Source organism: Cadophora gregata (genome assembly GCF_030347475.1).
Source record: "Cadophora gregata isolate MNR1 chromosome Unknown scaffold_4, whole genome shotgun sequence".
Lineage (NCBI taxonomy): Eukaryota > Fungi > Ascomycota > Leotiomycetes > Helotiales > Ploettnerulaceae > Cadophora > Cadophora gregata.
In genome coordinates, this window is record NW_026695927.1 from 2,106,470 (window position 1) to 2,125,963 (window position 19,494).

The window sequence follows — 19,494 nt, forward strand, 5'->3', positions numbered from 1 at the left end:
TTTCAAACTGTGGGTGCTGTGAGCGCCGCCAGCTCACATCGTGCTTGTCTATTAGTGCAAGGAGGTTTACACTGATATGGGAGATGAGGGGGTTATGATCGTGTAGTGGCATAGCAGTAACGGTCTCATATCATACTTTAGTATAGCTCAGTATCAGTTTTATCATAGTTCATCATATCATAGATTGTTTCTTTTCATTCCACTCCTCTGTCTCTTGGCAATATATTACAATAAAGCATTAGACCAAGTTCCAGTGTGCCATGCCTTATAGCACCCAGACTCGTAATCTCCTTTCACTTTGTGAAAAGACCATATGATATGCAGTTCTCCGATAGATGCAGGCGTGCTAACGAGACCAACCTCTCCGTTTCCACACCATTACTCCTGGATTGTACGCCGAAAAAACGCCGTCTATGCTTTACTGCCGAACTCCATATCCCATACCCGGCCAAACCTAACCTAGTTATAGTCCTCAAACTTGAGAAGAGGGTTGTATGCATGCTGATTTCAAAATGTGCTGCTCTCGTGCGAAGTCGTAAATGTATTCGTGGCATGTTCAAGAGATATCACAGCGCAGTGATCCTCTTTCGTATCTTCAGCCTGAGCGGCTATGTTCTCTTCATGAAGGCGTGTCGTTCTGAGCCCGAGTCTTGATGCGGAACGTATCCCTGAGTCGGTTGGTCAACCTCGCTCTACGGCTTGGCTCTTCAGCAATATCTTCGCTATTAACTGGCTCCTGACCTGCTCGTTGGGCTTCCCTGAGTTGACGGAGTGCTGCAATCCGCTCCTCAGGTGGTGCGTGTCGGAGTCGATTGAGATCAAGGAATCGAGATACTCGTCTACGTTGATGAGCACTTCCCTCACTTGAGACTCTGTCGCCCCCTTCGTTGGCTGATAGTGGTGGAGGGAGCTCTCCATCGGTATTAGAGGTAATGGAAGTGACGGGACGGAGGTCGTGACGACTAAGAAATGTTAGTAGTTATAATGGAACTTGGGACTTCGACATACCACAGTGGACAGGTTCCAGATACGTTCAAGAGCCAAGGATCGATGCAAGCGGGATGATACCTGTGATCGCAAGGTAAAACTCGAACGTCTTCGCCCGTGGTAAAGTCTTCTGTACATATCGAACATCCCAATTCACCTTCCTTTGGTACACCAGCCTCTCCACTTTTGACCGATTCAGCTTGTGCTGCACCAATCCCAGATTCTACCGGAGCCGTAGCAGTGGCGACTGATCTTGCCTTCGTCTCATCCTTGTTACTCTCTGCTGGAACCACAGTAGCTGCATTAGTGCCTGTGACAGTACCGGAATTCTGACTGTTGGCAGTTCCATCTTCCAGCTCCACGTCTCCGTTCGGGTTCTTCACTGGCTCTGGGTCACCAAACTTCACAATCGGAAGCGTTTCCAACATAGCCCTGGCAAGACCCTTAGCACGGCTTTGTCGTGGTCTCCCTGCAAATCCATTCCGTGGTCCGTATCTTTCCGGATGTCGGTGAGCTCGAATAGCACCAGTAGCAATGATGACAAGAAACAGGAGGGTAATGATACCCGTTATGCTGTATAGAATGCTCATGGCTACCGCAGTCGTGGGGGCCGGACCTCCCGGAGCACCCGGATCGGGTGTCTGTTGAGGTGGGGTATTCTCTAATGTCGTTGACCCATTGTTGACACCAATATTTGCAACAAGACTGTTCGAGTCCTTGTAATCGATGCCGGCAATACCCAAAAGCTCTCTTGATTTCGATGCTGATATCGTCGAGAAGAGCGAAGTATAGCCAAACGATCCAGTGAGATTGCATGCCTGAGTTTCCAAACTATATAGCACAATTGCCTGTGGTTTCTGGTCGCATGCCGTCTGGACCACATCGGATGCATCGATATTCGAGCCATTGGGATCGCAACTAATCAGTGCAATTTCGGAGCTTGTGATATTTGCAGCTGTCGTATAGTCTGCAATTTTGAGAGGACCAGAGATTGCTATTGCCTGCATGGAGATTAGACCTTTTTTACTTTTATATGTACGAAGGGTGGGATACATACTCCTACGCGGACTTGATTCTGTCCCTTGCCCATCTCCTCTGTCAATGGAGCAATATAATATGTCCTCGTGTCGAAGACCGGTCCTCCTGTGAGCCTCAGACTCGTCACAGCCTTGCTCTCCGTGGTGGGCAGTGTGTCGTTCGACGGTTGCACGGATTGAGCGGAAGCAAGCATCCCGGAACCTGCGAGAAGAGAGAGCGATAAGAGAGCGGCCATGGCCCTCGCAACGGTCGACGTTGCCATTACTGGAGGATGAACGAGAGAAAGGAAAAAGAGTGAAGCTGCTCGCAGTGTCGTCCTTGGTACCTTACATATCGTGAGAAGAGACGCAGGGGAAGAGGGGTGGTGAAGTGTATTATTGTGGTGGAAGTGGATGAAGGTTCCGTTGCGTAGTATCGACTGCAAGTGAAACCCTGATGCGAATGCAGCGCTGTTTAGGATGGATCCAACTGGTGCAACTGGTGCAAGGGTTGCGGTGCTTAGTCACGGGGCCGGGATGGGACGATGCGGGCGCACACGTAACGTACAGTACAGTCTGGTGTAGTACAGTAGTACGGAGGAGAGCGATGAAACTTTATTGTGGAGCGGATCGGCTGCCGGAAGGAAGGACTGACTACCCTCGCTACCCTACAGTATCGATTTCTTTATCGCAGTGATGATAAGGTACCACCACTCTCGAGGTACTGTACAGTACTGTAGAGGACGAGGACCGGGGATGAATTGGGTCGGCAGAGGAGACAACGTAAACACAGAAAGCCCCAAATCAGATGGATAGTCCGGGAAGCTCTGAGGAATAGTCGGATACAGTGCTGGACAATACAGTACAGTAGGATCGGACGAAGCTAAATGTATAGATGTTCTGACAGTGGCCTGGCATGGCAGCATGAGTGACACCGGAACAAGAAGTGTTTGGAATTCAATTGAGTTGAGTTGAGTTGAGTTGAGTTGATGACACGAGACGAGAGGAGTGGAGCAGTGTGATGTCGGAATATGTCCTCTGATAATAATCAATCAATCGAGCTGGCCTTGTCCGCTTTGGTCAAATTGGGTTGTACTGTATCGGAGTTTGCTCTGGGGGTGCCAACACGTCGTCAACAAAGGACTGGCAGTCCACTACCACTAGTCTGGCTGTGAGCGAGAAAGCCCAGAAGAGCAGTTACAGGGGATGTGCAGGGCAGGGGCAGGCTGGGGCACCCAAGGGATCGGCCCAGGGGTGGCAGGCCATCGGCATTTTTATGCTCCGGGCCACGAACATCCCTGTTGAATGCGCCGAGTCAGGAGTCAGGAGTCAGGACTCAGGACATCTTCAGCAAGGGAGAAGGAGACCAGCGAGACGGTGAGCGTGAGCGTGAGCGTGAGCGTGAGCGTGAGCGTGAGCATCCCGAACAGAACAAGCAACAAAAGCAAAAGCAAAAGCAAAAGCAAAAGCAAAAGCAAAAGCAAAAGCATACTTCGTAAGCGTCCGATGAAGCATAGCGCTGATGCCAGAGTGCTGTGTGGCTGAAATCATAATTTACCTCCGTACAGTACCTACACTCAATCCGAGCAATATTAATGCGGGCCAATAATACAGTAGTGCGAGCCTGCCAGTGCTTGCTGTCTACCTTACCTAAGCATCCAGTTCAGGTCAGACTGCAACAAGGACATCACCCCCGAGCATTGTTGAGCTTGCTTGCAATAACCTCATCCGCCCGCTCATCGGAGTCCTTCACACTGCCTCGGTTTCTTTCAAAGTCGTACGCGTCTGCCAGCCTACGAGTACTCGTACCCTTTCACAGTTGATCCTCCAAACGACGTTTGAGCTTTGGTCATGCCATGAGCGACTAAAACCCCCTGGCCTGGCCGGCATTTGATACGATACAAGGGTGTCAGAGGCTCAGAGCATTTACAGTAGTACTGTATCAACATCCGCCAAGCCATCCAAGTGCTGGCCTTCCTCTGCCAATCAACGAACGATAGATGAGCTTCAACCAACCAGATGTTGCAGTCATTTCATGGGATTCTTGGGCTGCTCACGTGTGGACAGCCCAGACACACGTGAGCAGCCCAGACAACGATCCCAAGCCTGAATGAAGCAACAGCTCTTCCTGAGCCTCGCCTCTCACCAGCAACTTCTTTGCACGTCAAGAATGCATCCGAACTCTCATTCATATGCGGTGATCTTTGGAACATGCCAGCGTCTTTCTCCGCTGCGAAATTATCTGATTTTGTTCATCTGATCCGCTGACTGGTTCTTTCTGTCCCGACTCGGAGTCGACTGAAAGCTGCCATCGCATCAATGTCACCGGGACGGCATCTTCGGATTATCACTGCAGCTGACAGCCTCTTACAGTTACACGGCCACACGCATCCGCAATCTGATCAGTGATCAGGTCTCAAGCATCTTCTCTTTCCGCAGCTTCCGTAGAGTTGCATTTGTCTGAGAGGTATGCAGTGCAACTCGCATATCGGCTTGGGCCCAAGGTCTCATATGCCATATCTCTGTCAACATTGAATGGCAGGTCAATTTTGAAGGCATTTTCAAGAGACCCCTGCATGTAGTTTACATTCGGACTGAGCATCAGCCGTGTCCACATTGTCTGTTCATCCCCACTTCAAACACTCTGGGGTAACAGGCTTCCCAAAGGCCCGTGTCAAAGTACACGTGACACCTCCTAGTTGCTGGGATTCTGCTATTTGGTTTCTATCCTACTGTATCACATTTCATTGATCTACGAAACAACTTTACCCCGATTGTGGACATTTGCACATAAAAGGGTCGTCCGTATGACATCAGTTAATATCAATTTAACTCAAATGATCAACCAGTGTTCCTGGGCAAGATGCGCGGCGCTACCTAATGTAGGTAGTAGGTACCACCACTTTGCAAGATTCTCCTGTTTGCATTGCCATATTTGGTTCAGTTGTATCTCATCTTGGCTTGTAGACCTAAGAAATGTGCTTACCAGCAATGGAAAGCCATATCGCCATCATCTGCATCTTTTCCAAGTCAATAGAGTCCTCAAGACTTCGACGGCCACCTCCCAATATATCAAGTGAATACTACAAAGTTGGGCTTAAAAGTCAATTCATCCGATCCGCTTGGACTACTGTTTTGGATGTCACGACTCTGTGTTTCAGATCGCCCACCCAAAAGCATCTTGTACTGCTCCTGCATTTAGCCACCTTTTAGCCTGAAGCGGGAGCGCTGGCGCGAACTTTCGTGGCTTCAGATTAAACAGCAATCTGGGGGAGGGGGACCTGGACACAGACAGACACCTCTGTGAAGTGACAGACCGCTAAAGTATCGCGGATTTTCATAGTCAAGCTTTATAGTGCACATCCTGCTGCTCATCACCGATCATGTCTTACCATCCTTGTGTCTGTCTTTACGACTCTGGCTTTGCCGCTCTGCAGTATACATCACGAGAATCCTAACCATGGCTCCCTCAAAGTTCTCATGGCCGTTCAAGAAACTGGCCGAGGACCTCCCACAAACAAATCAATTGGTCGCTAAAGAAAGTGATATGCGACCACCACGACAGGCACCAGAGCCCAAACCGCGTACACAACCTCGACCAATCCGAACAGTGTGGACACAACTCATTCTCCGTATCATCTCCTTACTAATCAGCCTATCTGCACTTTTGATCGCGGTATACGTTCTTGTTGGACCCATTAAACGTACATGGCCTGTTGTCTTCATCTCGGTAAGAGAGTCCCTTCGCTTGCTACAAAATAAAGACCCACTTCTCCTTTCTTTAGCGACGACTTCCATTGTCCAACATGAAATGGGTCTCCAGCTGATGAACTCAACCAGACCGGATTCACCATATTACTGAACACGAGCGAGATCCTCGCCCTCCTTCGAAGCCGCATGCCCTCCCTCAAAGTCCCGCGTTTACACCCTATCGCCCTAGTCGTCGCGGATTTCCTCGTTATCGGCTTCTTGATATGGAGTTTCCTATTCCTCTTGCTCGATATATATTTTGGGCGTCGAAAGGACCCAGCGTACATGTCTGACGCGGAGCCGTTTGTTTCCGTGGAGATATGGCTTGCCGGTGTAATGGGGTATGTGCTTCCCTCCCTTTCCCTTTACGTGATCTGGGAGTGCAGTCTCTGTCTTGCGTTTCAAGACATTATTTGATAGGCTATTAATCTTCCACGGCTTGTGAGGCTGACAGATACAAATCAGCTTCATTCACACCCTCCTTTTCATCTTTGTTTTCATCGACTGCTGCAGCGTCCGCTCACCGAACAGCCGAGTCAACGAACTCAGCTACCGACGCAGACGCATGGGACCGAGCCGCGTTGGTGAGGATGTTATTGAGATGGATTGGGGTTGATCCACCTCATGGCCCTAATCCGATACTCAATATTTGAAGAGTACAAGAGGGTCATATAAGAAGATGCACACAAAACACGATACTCCGATACAGAACCTGACACGAGCTCTCGCTGGAAATCATCGCAATGGATACGCATCGTAACACCATTCACTGTACCTGCTTTAGCCTGGACTCTGATCTTTCCACTCCATTCCTTCGGCCCGGGACAGTTGCTGGGTTGGTTTGCATTTCACCACGGTCGCTACTGCGATTGCGGTCCACTGCATGCTTGAGTTACCTATAGTGGGCATATTTCGTATTTGTATTATTTCTTTAGCGGCAGGCGTTTTTTTGAGATTTCAGGCGGCGTTGATATGGACTGGACGGATGGACGACTAATGATCGAAGTTATAATACCCTGCAAGGAATGCTGTGATGATGGGTTTGGCGTAATATATCCATAATGCCTTGATTACTTTGTACAGTAGGGACTTTGGCGTTGAACCGGGGGAATTGGACACAGGATTTTGAGATCTCTTGATTTGACGGGAACGTTGATGAGGCAGTTGATACCTTGAGATTTCAATCGTTTGGGCCAGGTGGGAAGGTGTCGGCAGAATTGTGTTGATGGGAGACTTAATAGGCGCCTTCTAGGTTTCAAATTTGCGTTGGTTACTTGGAGACTCATGAACTATTAGTTTCATCCTTTTTCCACTGATACCGTGACCCATTTTGGGACAATTCAACGTAACTTGAGGCGGTCAGAATCCTCTAAATATCATCGCGGTGAATTAAACCCGATTCTGGGATAACTATTTATACCTAAGAGTCCCACTACTATCAATATAAAATATTGAAACTAAAATCGCCCAGTCAATTCATCCCATACCTTCATATCCCAATTCTCTTACACTCTCTCCCTCACTCACTTCCCCTCCACCTTCTTCTCCTCCACCACAGGCACTTTGCCTTCACCCTCCCCATTCTCACTACCACGACTCGAACCCGTATCTTTAGCAGCCTGAGCATCAATGCCGTCTTCAGAAATTACAGCCTCTTCACCAGTCCCTACATTCCTCCTCCTCCTTTTCAGCACAAAAAATACCCCAGCAGCAAGCAACGCCAAACCCGCAACACCTCCCACCACACCACCAATGATCGCACCCTTATTCGCCCCTTTCTTACCTCCCCCTCCATCCTCACTTCCAACAGCCGACGTATTCGAAGTCGCTGTAGCCGCGGAACTCTCTCCGGAAGTTGACGATGCTACGACGGAAGAAGCTACGACTGAGCTTGAGCTTGACGGAGAAGTAGTCGCGGGAGGAAGAGCTTGGATGGTCGGAGTGAATTCGCGACCGCCTTGGCCGGAGATGGCTGTCAGTGCGGGGACGGGGGCGTAGTTGCTGATGTAGTTGCAGAAGAAGGCGGAAAGGGAGGGGGTGGGAAAGGTGATTGTGTTGCAGAAGATGTAGATTCCTGATGTACTGTAGACGAGAGATATCGTTAGCTTTATGCTGATTAGGATGTAGGCTTGGTATTCGAGAAGCATATAGACTGTATAATATGGTGAAGTGCATCAAGATCGAGTAGGGGAACATGCAAGGTGAAATGCATTGGAGGAGAAAGCAAAGATAGAACGTACCATTTCAACACTTTCTCATCCTCTAGGCAAGACCCCGTGCAGGCGGTCTTGACATCAAAGCGTGCTTTATCCACACATGACGTCGGGCCTGGCGTAGTAGGACATCCAGATGCAGAGTCGCAGCAAAGAACGCTACCCGGTGCTGTCGTGGTTGTTGAGTCTACGACCTGGACCGTAGGTGTTGCGAAGGCACAGGTGGAGCTGGCTGTGCAGCCCCATGGTTGTGCTAGGGTTTGAGAGTCAGTATAACTTATGGGATTTTGTGGTTGGGATGTAAGTAGTTGTTAAATGGTTGGAACGAGAGAAGATGGTTGCTCAAGGGGGTTTGACAGACTGGCATTACCGCCAAAATATCCACACGTAGCATCAGGTCCTAATAACAATGTTCTCTGGGCTTCTTGTCGACGACGCAATTCATAATCTGATGGAGCTGGTGTCGGCGCTGGGAAGTCAAGGTTGAGGAGGACATTGCTCGCAGCCGTTGCCTCAGCTGGGAAGTTGTTGAACGCCAGAGCAGATACTGTGGAATATAAAGTAATGAAGCAGAACGAAATTGACTTTTGACACCACATGATTACACCTATTTATGTGAAAATCGGACGGACGATCAACAGATCATCATATCTCAATACAAATACAGATCCAAACCTCGAAAAGATAGGGACGGGAGAAAACAGGTTGAGATGAACACAAGAAATATGGCTTGATAAACACCCAGATCAGATGCAGAACAAACTCTAATCAGCACCAAATCGTAGCCATCCACATTGAGCCCACTTGGCAACGCCTTCTGGAAGCACAGATAACAAGAGATCCCCAATACCAGCCTCGCGATACAGCCTCTCCCTCTCGTGAAAGACCAACGCAAATCTCGCGTACCTGAGCAAGAGGAAGCGGACCAATGTCCATGGTTTCGTGAGACGGATGTGGGGCTTGGCTGCAGCCAGTTTCGCTTTTTGTGCGAGGTGAGATATCAAAATTCAGACGACTAAACACGGCTTGTATTGTGTGGCTGCAGGAGCTGAGATTTATTGGCAGGGATGGGTGCCCACGATATCTTGGAGACAAAGCTGGCGAAGTCAAGCTATTGTATCCCGTAGAGCGAACAGCTTGATATTGGTAGAGTTACAAAGAGAATGTTCAAGGTATATTGGGGCATGGATGAAGCAAAAATAAGAAGATACTGAAACAAGAAAAACATGCCCAGCATATCACCACTGGCCTTCAGAGACTTACCTGAGAGGGCAGAGATGGAAAAAAGTGCTTGTCCTGAGAAGGCCTTTTAAAAAAGATCATGGTGCAATACACTTGGCAACAACAGGTTAAAAGGTTTCCTCATTCAACACGAGAATACGCGTAAACGTTTCCATAAAAATTGATGTTGAGTGAGTTGATGAGTGGACAAAGCAGGGAAGTGAAGAGTCGGTCGTAAGCCTGGCACTAAAAACGCGTGCACTTTCCCCAACTGCATCAAACAACCCCACCATCCGAGATCCACCCCGCTGTCACCAACTTCCAGATGCCTCCATGACAGACCTCATAACTGTTCTTCCCGGCTTCCCAACCCATCAATATGTGCGCCTTCTCCCCTCTCTCGAAAGGCACCAGGTGACGACCGCGGACCTGCTCACGCAAGACTGTACCGAAATCGCGAAACGCGCTTCATTGCCGATCCTTGACGTGAAGAGACTTTGTAATGCAGTCTTGGAAGCGTTGCAAGTAAGCTTGGGTGTTCAAGAGGATGCAAACACCACGCAGGGAAGCTCCCTCCTGAGGAAGTCGGGAGAGGATGTGGTCAATTCATGGAATACCGTCAGCACGTTGGATGATGATCTAGATCAAGCATTGGGAGGCGGTATTCCTACTGGGCATATTACAGAAGTCACTGGTGAAAGGTAGAATCGTAACACTTGATGGTCTGCATATACTGACAACATTTAGTGGTGCAGGCAAGACTCAATTCCTGCTCACCCTTCTCCTCGCTGCGCAATTACCCGCACCTCAAGGCCTCTCCAGCAATGTCCTCTACATCTCAACGGAGAGTGCGCTGCCTACAAGTCGACTCTCTCAGCTTCTACGTACACATCCAGTTCTCCTCGCAGCAAATCCCAGGCCAAGTCTGGACTCCGTCATCAGCATAGTAACTCCCGATCTCGAGTCCCAGGATCACATCCTACGATTCCAAGTCCCAGTTGCTGTCAAGAGACATGGCATCCGCCTTATAATTCTGGACTCCGTGGCTGCAAATTACCGAGCCGAGTTTGAACGTCCGGGAGGTGGAGCAGCGAGTGGTCAAAAGAGCGGAGCGAATATGGCTCAGCGCAGCTCTGAACTTGTGAAACTGGGACAGTTGCTCCGAGAGCTGGCAAGGGAGCAGGATATTGCGATTGTTGTTGCCAATCAGGTTGCAGATAGGTTCTCTGGTGGTGGTGGTGGCTCTAGTCCGGTGCTGAGGAGGTCGACACAAAGCAGCCCATTGGCAACGAGAAGTGCACCTGGAGGAGCAATGCCGGATAGCTCGATTGGTCCTACATCAAGCATGCCAATGGGAACCGATCCTGGGAATACGCCTTTCAAGAGTACGATGGATCCTATGTCTCTTGATCACCAACAGAGGTGGTTTACTGGCTGGGGCGACGACCCCTATCCTTCCAAACTGGCTCTCAAGAATCTCAAAACTCCAAGTCTGGGTCTGATCTGGACAACCCAGATTTCTTGCAGGATAGCACTGATAAAACGGCCAGTTTATGGACCGGGACTAAAAGCTGATGAGGAGAACGAGAGAGGCGAACTGGTTCTGAGGAAGTGGAGACGGTGGATGAAAGTTGTATTCGCGCCTCATGCTCCACCTAGTGGACCTGGGGTACAAGATGCCGTTGAGTTTGAGATCAAGGGCGAAGGGCTAGCGGCAGTGAAGAAAAAGGGAAAGGGTGTTGATGAAGAAGATGATGATTTCTGAATCCACTTTACGCTTCGCGCGGTGAACTTTGATCTCAATAAAGAAACGAACATTTGATGAGCCGTGGCAGTATGACCATGTGGAAATCTTTACTGACTGCACCTTCCAATCATTCAAAGAAGGGTGCTAATCACAGTGACAGCAGTCCACTCGACCTATCGACATCTACAGCACGATTGCTAAGCATCCCGAAGTATCACGGCAGTAGTGACGTGTCGGCAGAAGTCTTGCTAAATCGGGTATGTGTTAGCCGAATCGCAATGCTCAAGTGAGTAGCGATCTATGTTGCTAGGTACCTCAGCCACAAAAATCAGATGATGGCTCTCATTTCGTTCATTTCATATCGTCAAATATACAGCCTTGCTCTAGCAATAACTCAAACAAAAAGCAGCGCTTTTAGACTCCCTCTCTCTATGTGTTCGCAAAACCCCAAGTCATCAGATCATCAATTCTTCAAGTCTCCCCAATAATCCTTTTGAAGTCCCTCATCCACCCTTCCCATTTCTCCTCCCACTCTCCTTGCACCAAAGCCCTCAACACATCTAATCCCTTCAGATCTCCTACCATCCTCCCCATATTCGTCGTCCCGTTCAACACACTCACCCCTCCCAGCCCAACCACCAATCCATACAAAGCAACCGCCTTTTCCTCCCCCTTCTCCACCCTCCCCTCCAACGCCTCCGCCACTTCCTCCACAACACCACTCTTCAACAACCTAGGATTGCCACTCAGCGTCCAGAAACTCTGGAACACAATCCCCTGCTCCTGACAGAACCTCCTCAGTTCAACCTCGTACCTCGTCTCACCATAAAAGCGATTCTGGCAGAACGCTGGGTGAGGAAGGGGCGGATCGAAACCCTGCGCGGATTTTGTGAGGGATTGCAGGATAGGGAGAGTGGTGTTGGAGATTCCTAGGGAGCGGATCTTAGTCGGTACGTAGGAGGCGAGTGTAGACCAGGCTTGGAGGGTTAATGCTGAGGTGGGGAGGGGTGAGTGCAGGACTAGGGAGTCGATGTACGGTTCTTGGATGGTGAAGGGGAAGGTGAGGTTGGTGAGGGAGGAGGAGAGGGTGTTGATGATTTGTTCTTCGAGGGGGGAGGTGGGGTCGTAGGGCATGTTGTTGGGATCTTGGCCGGAGGGGGGCGTGTATTTGGTTTGGATCTGTGGGGGAGTTAGTCCTCGGATTCTGATTTGGACAAAAAATTGCAAATGGCAAGAAGTCGAATGAACTCTTCGACCTGAAGACACCCTTGCTGATGATTCGAAAAGAAGCAAATTTTCATTTTTGTGTTAGGGAAGAGCTGTTCTCTGAAAAGCGGGTAAAAAAGACGAAAAGAGACATGGAAAGGAAAACGAACAAACAGATCTTCTCTCCTCACTAATCCCTCCTCAATCGCCTTTCGAATCCCCTCGCCCAGCCCCTTCTCATTGTAATGTCTTGGCTGGGCCGCAGTGTCGAAAGCCCTGAACCCCGCTCTGATGGCTAGATACACGAGTTCGGCGGTTTGGTCTTTCTTCCTGTTGATATTGTCAGTATATTTACATTTTGCGGGATCATCGAATGTTTAAAGAAAATTTTCTCGAGTGAAACGTTGCATGTGCAAGATTAATTCTGAAGAAGACATTCGCATTGCCCAGAGATCATACGAACCACGCAGTTCCATAGATGAATTTCGGGACGCGGATATCCGGATTGGCTCTTGGTGCAAGTGGGTAAGAGAATGCAGATGTATTAGACGAAGATGAAGTCGACATCCTGATACGTGGGACAACCCCAGTCCTAATAAGTCTTAAGCTTGAGGAAATCCAGTAGGAACAAAAAGGTTGACGCCGACAGAGCAGTGCCATTCACGAATCACGATTGGCGGATGCCACAGGAAGTAAACACCCACTTGTGGTTTGATAGGCGAAATTGAAATCCTGTCAGTCACCTCAGAGACGTTACACTCTTTTGGGGCTGGATCCGCCCGGGTTGTTTGTCCGTAGTACCGTCGCCGGTCGTTCGTTTACACGAGTCGTAAAGTCGATGTTGGACCTTGCTCGAGAATGGAGACGTCACTCGAGACGATGTCGATTTAGGCTCAATGCAGGGTGCAGCTGTGAAGGCATGGCATGGCGGGGTCGTTTGGTTGGCAGATTCCTTCGGAGGACCTCTCCCACTCTCAACAACTTCAGCTCGATTGACTTTTCTTCCATTTACTAGAATTGAACCCTCTTCACGCAACCGACAATATAAACAATAAACTATTCGAGCAATTAACCAATTGTCGCCTGTTTACAACACACAATGTCTTCAGCGCCGTTCGAAGTGAAGTGGGGTATCCTTGCCACAGGTGGCATTGCAACCAGTTCGTCTCGTCCTCAACAATTCCAGCCCATTCTCCTAAAACTATGGAGGTCCAAAGACTAATTTTTACTTCCTAGCATTCACAAAAGATATCCTTACCAACCCTTCCACCCGCTCCGTCTCAGATATCAAGCACACCGTCGCCGCAGCCGCATCCTCTTCCTCTCAATCCCGTGCATCTACCTTCCTCAAAGAAGTCGGCGCCCCCTCGTCCGCAAAGGCCTACGGCTCATACGCAGAACTCGTCGCAGATCCCAATGTCGACATTATATACGTTGCAACTCCACACTCTCACCACTTTCAAAATGCAATGCTCGCCCTGAAGGCAGGGAAGCATGTCCTCTGCGAGAAGGCATTCACCGTGAATGCCGCACAAGCACGGAAGCTGGTCGAGACGGCGAAAGAGAAGGGATTGTTTCTGATGGAAGCTGTTTGGACGCGGTACTTCCCATTGAGCATCAAGATCCGGGAATTGGTCTCTACAGGTGTAATCGGGAAGGTGCATCGCGTCACAGCAGACTTGTCAATCCCAACTGCAACCGAAGACGGAGGCCTGAAGTTCCCTGACGAGAACCGTATGGTGAATGTTGATCTCGCCGGCGGTGCGCTCCTAGATCTTGGAATCTACTCCTTGACTTGGGTATTCCAGATCCTCTACCATTGCCAGCCTACAGATAAGCGGGAAAAGCCCAATGTTTTGGCGAATGTGCAGAAGTATGCTAGGACTGGCGCGGATGAATCGACAAGTATGCTGTTGGGATTCGGGGATCAGAGGGTGGGCATTGCAACGACGAGTTTGAGGGTTGCGACGACACCTGATGGGGAGGGAAGTCCTGCCGCTGGACCTGCAGCGAGAATCCAGGGCACGAAGGGGGAGATTCAGGTCATTGGACCATTATATAGACCTATGCATTACAGGGTCATTATGATTGGTGGTGAGAAGGGTGTCGTTGAGGATGTGGATTGTCCAATCCCTACCGATCCCGAGAGGGATGGATGGGGCCACGGTATGTTCTGGGAAGCCGATGAGGCAGCAAGATGTTTGAGGGATGGCAAGTTGGAAAGTGATGGGCTGGGATGGGAGGAGAGTCTCGTGATCATGGAGACTATGGATGAGGTTAGAAAACAGGGTGGACTGGTATACCCAGACTTGATTGAGAGCAGCGTGTTTGATGAGAAGAGCTCTCTCAACACTGGGAAGTGATACAAGGAAGACTGAGATATAGATCGCAATATCCTCAATTCTTCTGTAGACATACACTGGTAGAACATGTAATGAATATCTTGGATCGAAAATACAGGAATACGACAATTGAGAATGACGGGGAAAGGGGGGAGGGATCAAGGGCACAAAGTGCTAGTGATGAGTCTAATTTTCCTTATCCATGCCACATGTTGCAGTAGAAGTCGAACTGGGCGTCGCTAAGTCTAAAAATCACTAGCCTCTGCCCGCTCCAATTTAGACACCTGTAAATATCCATTTGCAAGTGCGTCAGTAGCGATATCCCAGAGTCGCAGCTTGTTCTCGTTGAATGCTGACGCTAGCAGAATCGAATCAAACTAGAAAGCTACTGATTTTGTGCCAATCGCCAGGCTGCTTGAGCTTCTGTTGTAGTATGGCTAATCGCTTGGCGTAGCCTTTTGAAGGTTGAGGGTTCTTCCACACCCGCGATCTTAATGTAGTCCAATGGCGCAAAGCCATATTCTCCATCAAATCCAATTACTATCCAATCGGGATCCGAAATATCGAAAACTTCAAGCTGAACTTCTTTTGGAAAGGCCAGTTCCACCTCGCTGTTGCTCGTGTTATCGTAGCGCGCTCGAGCGGTATGAGTTGCAACTGCCTATAAAATGATGAATATTGTCGACCATGGAAACACTCTTTGGAAACATGGAACACTCTCAATTGAAGGTATAACGTAACACCACAAGGAGACCTTCGGTTCTTAGAAGAAGGAAGCAAATACAACGTACCTTTTCGATGTAGTTACTTGGAACTAGTCCAGAAGGTCCACCAGTATTTTTTCCCGAGCTACCCTTCTTCCAGGCTCTCCACCATTCATTCCCCTCGCTCTTTTCCAATACACAGAGTATTTCTCCCTGCTGTATACACAATTCGCCGTCTTCCTCAGATTTGTAGTCATATAGGGCTCTGTAAATACCCAGGAAGCCCTTCTTTGGCGACGCAGCCGGCACCGTCAGGGGGTTTTCCTCAGCAACCACGGATCCAAGGCACCCTTCGCAAGATCATCGAGTCGGTACTTCCATTCGCGGTTCAACCTACGGAATGCATTCTCCTTCCCCTCACCATAGATAACAGGCATTGAGATGTCGAAGATGCCTAGCAGGGAATAAGCCAGATCTTCCTCACGTTTAGTCTGCCGATTTCGTGCCCATTTTACCCGATCGTCGAAGTCAAACTCAGAAAGAGGCGTGCCTTGAAGAGCGAGAACAGGAATCCCAGTGATCTTATGAAGCTGTGCTTCTAACTATTTCTTATCGCCAAGTCGGTTGCCGTTCAGGGAGAAGAACTCCACCGATGGCGGTGCAACAAGCTCTTGAAGCGTCCAGCCACACACCAATGAACCACCGGCTTTTGCTGAAAGCTGCTTCCCATAGCTCTACAGATGGATCTTTTGCCCAGACATCTGCCAGAAACACATAGCATACTGCTGCTTTACGATACCAACGAAACATGGAGTTGATAGCTTCCGACAGCTCAGTACTGTTCGCTTTGTTGATACAACAAGTGTCCACCCAGAAGAATTGTAGGCCATCTCTAGCGGCCTGCTGTCCACAGAACTGAAGCTTCTTATATCCACTCTTCAGCTTCCAGGACCCATCGTTGAAGTCCTCGAAGGTCATCTCCTCATCATCTGCTCCCCAGGTGTGTGAAAGTATCGCATAAGGAGTTGTAGGGTGATGTCGTTGGTGAGGCTGAATTCACCATCAGCCCCAAGCCTTAAAAGACGCATTTGAGCCTAGAGCACCGAATAGCCCGCGCATCTGCCATCCAAAGTAGCAAAGGTTGCGAGCAGAAGTGCTTAGCTTGGAATTCACATCCAGCCACGAAGGCTCAGATGGCGAGGGTGACTTTGGCGGCGTAGCAAAATGTGGAGGAAGAAACAGGAGGTCATCGCCAAGCCTGCCAGCTCAAGGTAGATACTTCAAGCGGCAGGCTTACGGCGCAGCCCCTGTAAAGACGTATGCATAAAATTGGCAACGCTGAATCCACCTTTACTGCGCATGTGTTGTATAAATTTGAACCATCTTTCTGTTGTAGAAGGCTCATTGTGCATGTATCTGTTAAGTGTCGAGTGGGGAGCGAAGCGAAGCATCAATTTCAAGTTTCAAAATCTCGGGATCCTTTCACATTTGGGAACACAAATAGAAACACCTTGTAATCACAGACCGCACGTCTTCATAAGCAACAAATTCGGATTGATGTCAGTGAAGAACAAGATCTCTCCACAAGACAGGAACTCTGAATTCCGACTCTACAAAACTCAATGGTATCTTCGCAAAACGCCTTCGCTGATGCAATGCTGTCTACTCCTGATTCCGCCCCCGATCAAGCTCGCTTCCTCTGGTAGAACATCATAAAGGGGTCGAAGCTGTTGGCCTTGCCGGTGGCCGCGGCCGCGGTAGTGTTCTTGACGGAGCTGTCGTCGTACAACTTCCAGACTCCGTCCCCACCAACAGCTGCGCAGACGTAATGGCCAGCTTTGACCCCCCCTAAATGCTTCACAACAGACAGAAGCTCGTACTCAACCTTTGCCTGTTTTTGATCGGCCTGTGTAGTTGTGGGCTGGAACTTGCTCATATCGAGAGTGGTTGGGATATTGACGGGAGCATGGTTGATGCTTTGTCGGCCGTTCCTATACTGAATCCTATTGATTTGTACACAGAGTACCTCCGGGAGACGAACGAGCTTACAGTACTTGCTATTGATGACAACTTTGTGGCAGGAGTCACACTTGTAATCAGTGAGTTTCTCACGGGCCAGGTAGCCATCAATGTGGCCGGTAAGGGTGGCATTCTTCTGGAGCGGGAGGTTGAGGATATGCTGGTTTCCTGGGTTTGAAGTGGCTTTGTAACCACAACCGGAGCACTCGATGATCTGATCCGATTTGATGCAGAACAATCGTTGGAGGCCGGAGTATATCCTGAATCGTATTAGCTTTGGATGTTGGAAAAATCTCAACATCAATACTCACTTGGAAGGCACTTCTTTCTCGATCTGGCTCAGAATCCAGATAAGTTGCTCTCCTGCATCCGCGTGCCCATTACCAACATCAGCGCCCCAGCCCTCTGCCAAAACGTTAGCATCAATTTTCTACGCCGTGCAAAGCACGTTTTGGAGGGCACATACTTCTCCTCAGGATGATATTCAACCGCTTCCAGGTCTTCATGATGGATGCGCCAGCCCAATACTCGGTGGTCAATTGATGAAGAATGCAGGAGACACAGTTCTCTTTCTCTTTGGCAACACAGTTCTCCGGCTTCAGATCATCCATCACCCAGTTTGCGAAGGCTGGAATGTGGAGGAGAGCTTGAATACCCCCGCTTCGATAGCAAATGCTTCCCGTCAAATTGACAAAGCCTTGCTGCGACGCTGCGGGTAATCTGTCCCAGTCACGGCGGATCTTCTCAATCAAAACATGTCAGTCAAGTAACCTGAGCGAATGACATCTCCACTTACACGAGACTTCTTTCCTGGCTTCCTGCTTGGCTTCTCTCCACTCTTGAAATCCAACCCGTTCTTGGGCTTCTCTTCGTTCTTGAAATCCTTTGCCTTCTTCGATTCCTTACCCTCCTTCGAATGCTCCCCTTTCTTCTTGGCCTTGCCATTTGGCTCATGTTCCCCGTTCTGTTCCGGGTGCTTAATGGAGCTATTGCTACTGACTTTCGGGATGACTTCAGAGGCGGCTAAATTATCGGGAGATGATTCGAACGAATCTGTTCCACGCTTGACGCGCTTGTTGAACTTGTTGGTATCGGCTTCTGTGGCATCTGACCGAGCCCGCTTGGGAGAAGGACATTTACTGATCCCGCTTTCCTCAGTGCTTGGAATAGAAACTATCTGTATGTTAATATGTTACACTATAGGGAGCACTAGACAAGTACCTTTCAGATCGATGGTTGGAGATTTTAAGCGGGGAGCACTGAGATCGACACTCTTTGGTCCAGCGGTCTTGCCTCTGGTCTTGACAGGCATGATGACGAATGACCGGGATCGAATCGGAAGTGGCTTGTGTGTATTCTTGAAATAGATAGAACGTTTGAAGCTGGGATCGAAGACTTTGGAATGAAGAGTCCGTCTATGCTTGAACTTCTGCGCTTTGGAAGGAAGAGAGTACTTGGGGATTTTTGTAAACTTGGGCGACGGGCGCACCGGACTCATGATATACTTCTTCCCCATGGCTACGGTTGCTGAGCACAATGGCAAAATGCTGGTTGGGGCGTTCGCGAAACAATGTCTGAATAGTCCTCAATTGGGCACTGGACAAGGTATTGTGAGAGGCTGCGGATCTCGCCGATACTATCTTGCTGGTGTTGAAAATAGGAGTCGCAAGTAACAGGAGGAGGGGCCTTCCTATTACCCAAACTATCTTTGTGAAGAAACAATAAACGTGATAGCCCAAGATGCACTCCAAAATTCAGCTCGCAACGGATATGGAATTGAACCCCGGTACATAAATCAGAAGGAAGCTGGGCTCCCTTAGGAGCTCAGTTAGTACTCGGTCTTTGAAAATCGACTGGTATAGCATCTGTGCTAAGTTCCGCCCAGGTGACGATATCGAAAGTTCGTGAAGTAGCGGGGTTTTGTGGCAACAAAATAATTCTCGCGCCTCGTGTCTCAATATGAGCCGGTAACACAGACAATTTAAGAGTCCTAAGTTTCCGCTGAGATGAGACAGATGTTCTCAATGTGGCGGGTTGGCACTCATTGTACCAGAGCGAGGTCCTTTTGAAATCGAAGACTCGACACAAGTCCCGGATTTTTTTTGTGTCGTCGCCTCGTCGGCTTGGCGCTGCCGTCGCCGAAACCTCGGGAAAATTGAACCAGGAATCGACAAGGAGGCTATGCCCAAAGTGATCTAGTGTCAGGGTACTTGGCTTCGAGTATTTCCACGCCCGCGCCTTGCAGTGATGAGACCTGGATGTTTTGTCAGAATCATAGTCTCGGGAAGC

The 19,494-nt window shown here is 49.2% G+C and overlaps 8 protein-coding genes across 8 annotated transcripts; 3 read left to right on the plus strand and 5 right to left on the minus strand.

Moving 5' to 3' along the window:
* Positions 1–177: 177 nt before the first annotated feature.
* Positions 178–3,488, minus strand: ONS95_010405 (uncharacterized protein). The gene is made up of 3 exons (XM_058503995.1): positions 2,045–3,488; positions 1,009–1,988; positions 178–962 (listed from the first exon to the last, which is right to left on the minus strand). Exons 1-3 carry the CDS (start codon positions 2,285–2,287, stop codon positions 620–622), a joined length of 1,566 nt encoding a protein of 521 aa, XP_058360708.1. The 5' UTR covers positions 2,288–3,488; the 3' UTR covers positions 178–619.
* Positions 3,489–5,463: 1,975 nt separating this feature from the next.
* ONS95_010406 (uncharacterized protein) lies at positions 5,464–6,369 on the plus strand (the record flags this gene model as incomplete). Its single annotated transcript, XM_058503996.1, has 3 exons — positions 5,464–5,733; positions 5,844–6,094; positions 6,219–6,369. The coding sequence occupies 3 exons, from the start codon at positions 5,464–5,466 to the stop codon at positions 6,367–6,369; spliced, it is 672 nt and encodes a 223-aa protein (XP_058360709.1).
* A 907-nt stretch (positions 6,370–7,276) lies between these two features.
* On the minus strand, positions 7,277–9,078 carry ONS95_010407 (uncharacterized protein; the record flags this gene model as incomplete). The annotated part of the gene is made up of 3 exons (XM_058503997.1): positions 8,328–9,078; positions 7,994–8,219; positions 7,277–7,835 (listed from the first exon to the last, which is right to left on the minus strand). Exons 1-3 carry the CDS (start codon positions 8,563–8,565, stop codon positions 7,277–7,279), a joined length of 1,023 nt encoding a protein of 340 aa, XP_058360710.1. The 5' UTR covers positions 8,566–9,078.
* Positions 9,079–9,409: 331 nt separating this feature from the next.
* ONS95_010408 (uncharacterized protein) lies at positions 9,410–11,019 on the plus strand. Its single transcript, XM_058503998.1, has 2 exons — positions 9,410–9,888; positions 9,935–11,019. The coding sequence occupies exons 1-2, from the start codon at positions 9,521–9,523 to the stop codon at positions 10,950–10,952; spliced, it is 1,386 nt and encodes a 461-aa protein (XP_058360711.1). The 5' UTR covers positions 9,410–9,520; the 3' UTR covers positions 10,953–11,019.
* Positions 11,020–11,405: 386 nt separating this feature from the next.
* Positions 11,406–12,707, minus strand: ONS95_010409 (uncharacterized protein; the record flags this gene model as incomplete). The annotated part of the gene is made up of 3 exons (XM_058503999.1): positions 11,406–12,113; positions 12,311–12,470; positions 12,604–12,707. The coding sequence occupies 3 exons, from the start codon at positions 12,705–12,707 to the stop codon at positions 11,406–11,408; spliced, it is 972 nt and encodes a 323-aa protein (XP_058360712.1).
* A 275-nt stretch (positions 12,708–12,982) lies between these two features.
* Positions 12,983–14,588, plus strand: XYD1 (D-xylose 1-dehydrogenase (NADP(+))). Its single transcript, XM_058504000.1, has 2 exons — positions 12,983–13,300; positions 13,377–14,588. The coding sequence occupies exons 1-2, from the start codon at positions 13,240–13,242 to the stop codon at positions 14,501–14,503; spliced, it is 1,188 nt and encodes a 395-aa protein (XP_058360713.1). The 5' UTR covers positions 12,983–13,239; the 3' UTR covers positions 14,504–14,588.
* Positions 14,589–14,867: 279 nt separating this feature from the next.
* Positions 14,868–16,164, minus strand: ONS95_010411 (uncharacterized protein; the record flags this gene model as incomplete). Its single annotated transcript, XM_058504001.1, has 4 exons — positions 14,868–15,143; positions 15,274–15,536; positions 15,584–15,788; positions 15,832–16,164. 4 exons carry the CDS (start codon positions 16,162–16,164, stop codon positions 14,868–14,870), a joined length of 1,077 nt encoding a protein of 358 aa, XP_058360714.1.
* Positions 16,165–17,177: 1,013 nt separating this feature from the next.
* Positions 17,178–18,721, minus strand: ONS95_010412 (uncharacterized protein; the record flags this gene model as incomplete). Its single annotated transcript, XM_058504002.1, has 6 exons — positions 17,178–17,182; positions 17,236–17,465; positions 17,517–17,610; positions 17,672–17,945; positions 18,002–18,378; positions 18,427–18,721. 6 exons carry the CDS (start codon positions 18,719–18,721, stop codon positions 17,178–17,180), a joined length of 1,275 nt encoding a protein of 424 aa, XP_058360715.1.
* Positions 18,722–19,494: the final 773 nt, after the last annotated feature.

What these genes read in the sequence shown, in the direction of transcription:
- ONS95_010408 (XM_058503998.1), top strand. Translation starts at nt 9,521, where the DNA reads ATGACAGACCTCATAACTGTTCTTCCCGGCTTCCCAACCCATCAATAT. An exon ending in ACAGAAGTCACTGGTGAAAG is followed by an intron (nt 9,889 to 9,934) that starts GTAGAATCGTAA and finishes GACAACATTTAG; the next exon opens with TGGTGCAGGCAAGACTCAAT.
- XYD1 (XM_058504000.1), top strand. Translation starts at nt 13,240, where the DNA reads ATGTCTTCAGCGCCGTTCGAAGTGAAGTGGGGTATCCTTGCCACAGGT. An exon ending in CACAGGTGGCATTGCAACCA is followed by an intron (nt 13,301 to 13,376) that starts GTTCGTCTCGTC and finishes TTTACTTCCTAG; the next exon opens with CATTCACAAAAGATATCCTT.
- ONS95_010405 (XM_058503995.1), bottom strand. Translation starts at nt 2,287, where the DNA reads ATGGCAACGTCGACCGTTGCGAGGGCCATGGCCGCTCTCTTATCGCTC. An exon ending in AGAATCAAGTCCGCGTAGGA is followed by an intron (nt 1,989 to 2,044) that starts GTATGTATCCCA and finishes ATCTCCATGCAG; the next exon opens with GCAATAGCAATCTCTGGTCC. An exon ending in TCTGGAACCTGTCCACTGTG is followed by an intron (nt 963 to 1,008) that starts GTATGTCGAAGT and finishes AACATTTCTTAG; the next exon opens with TCGTCACGACCTCCGTCCCG.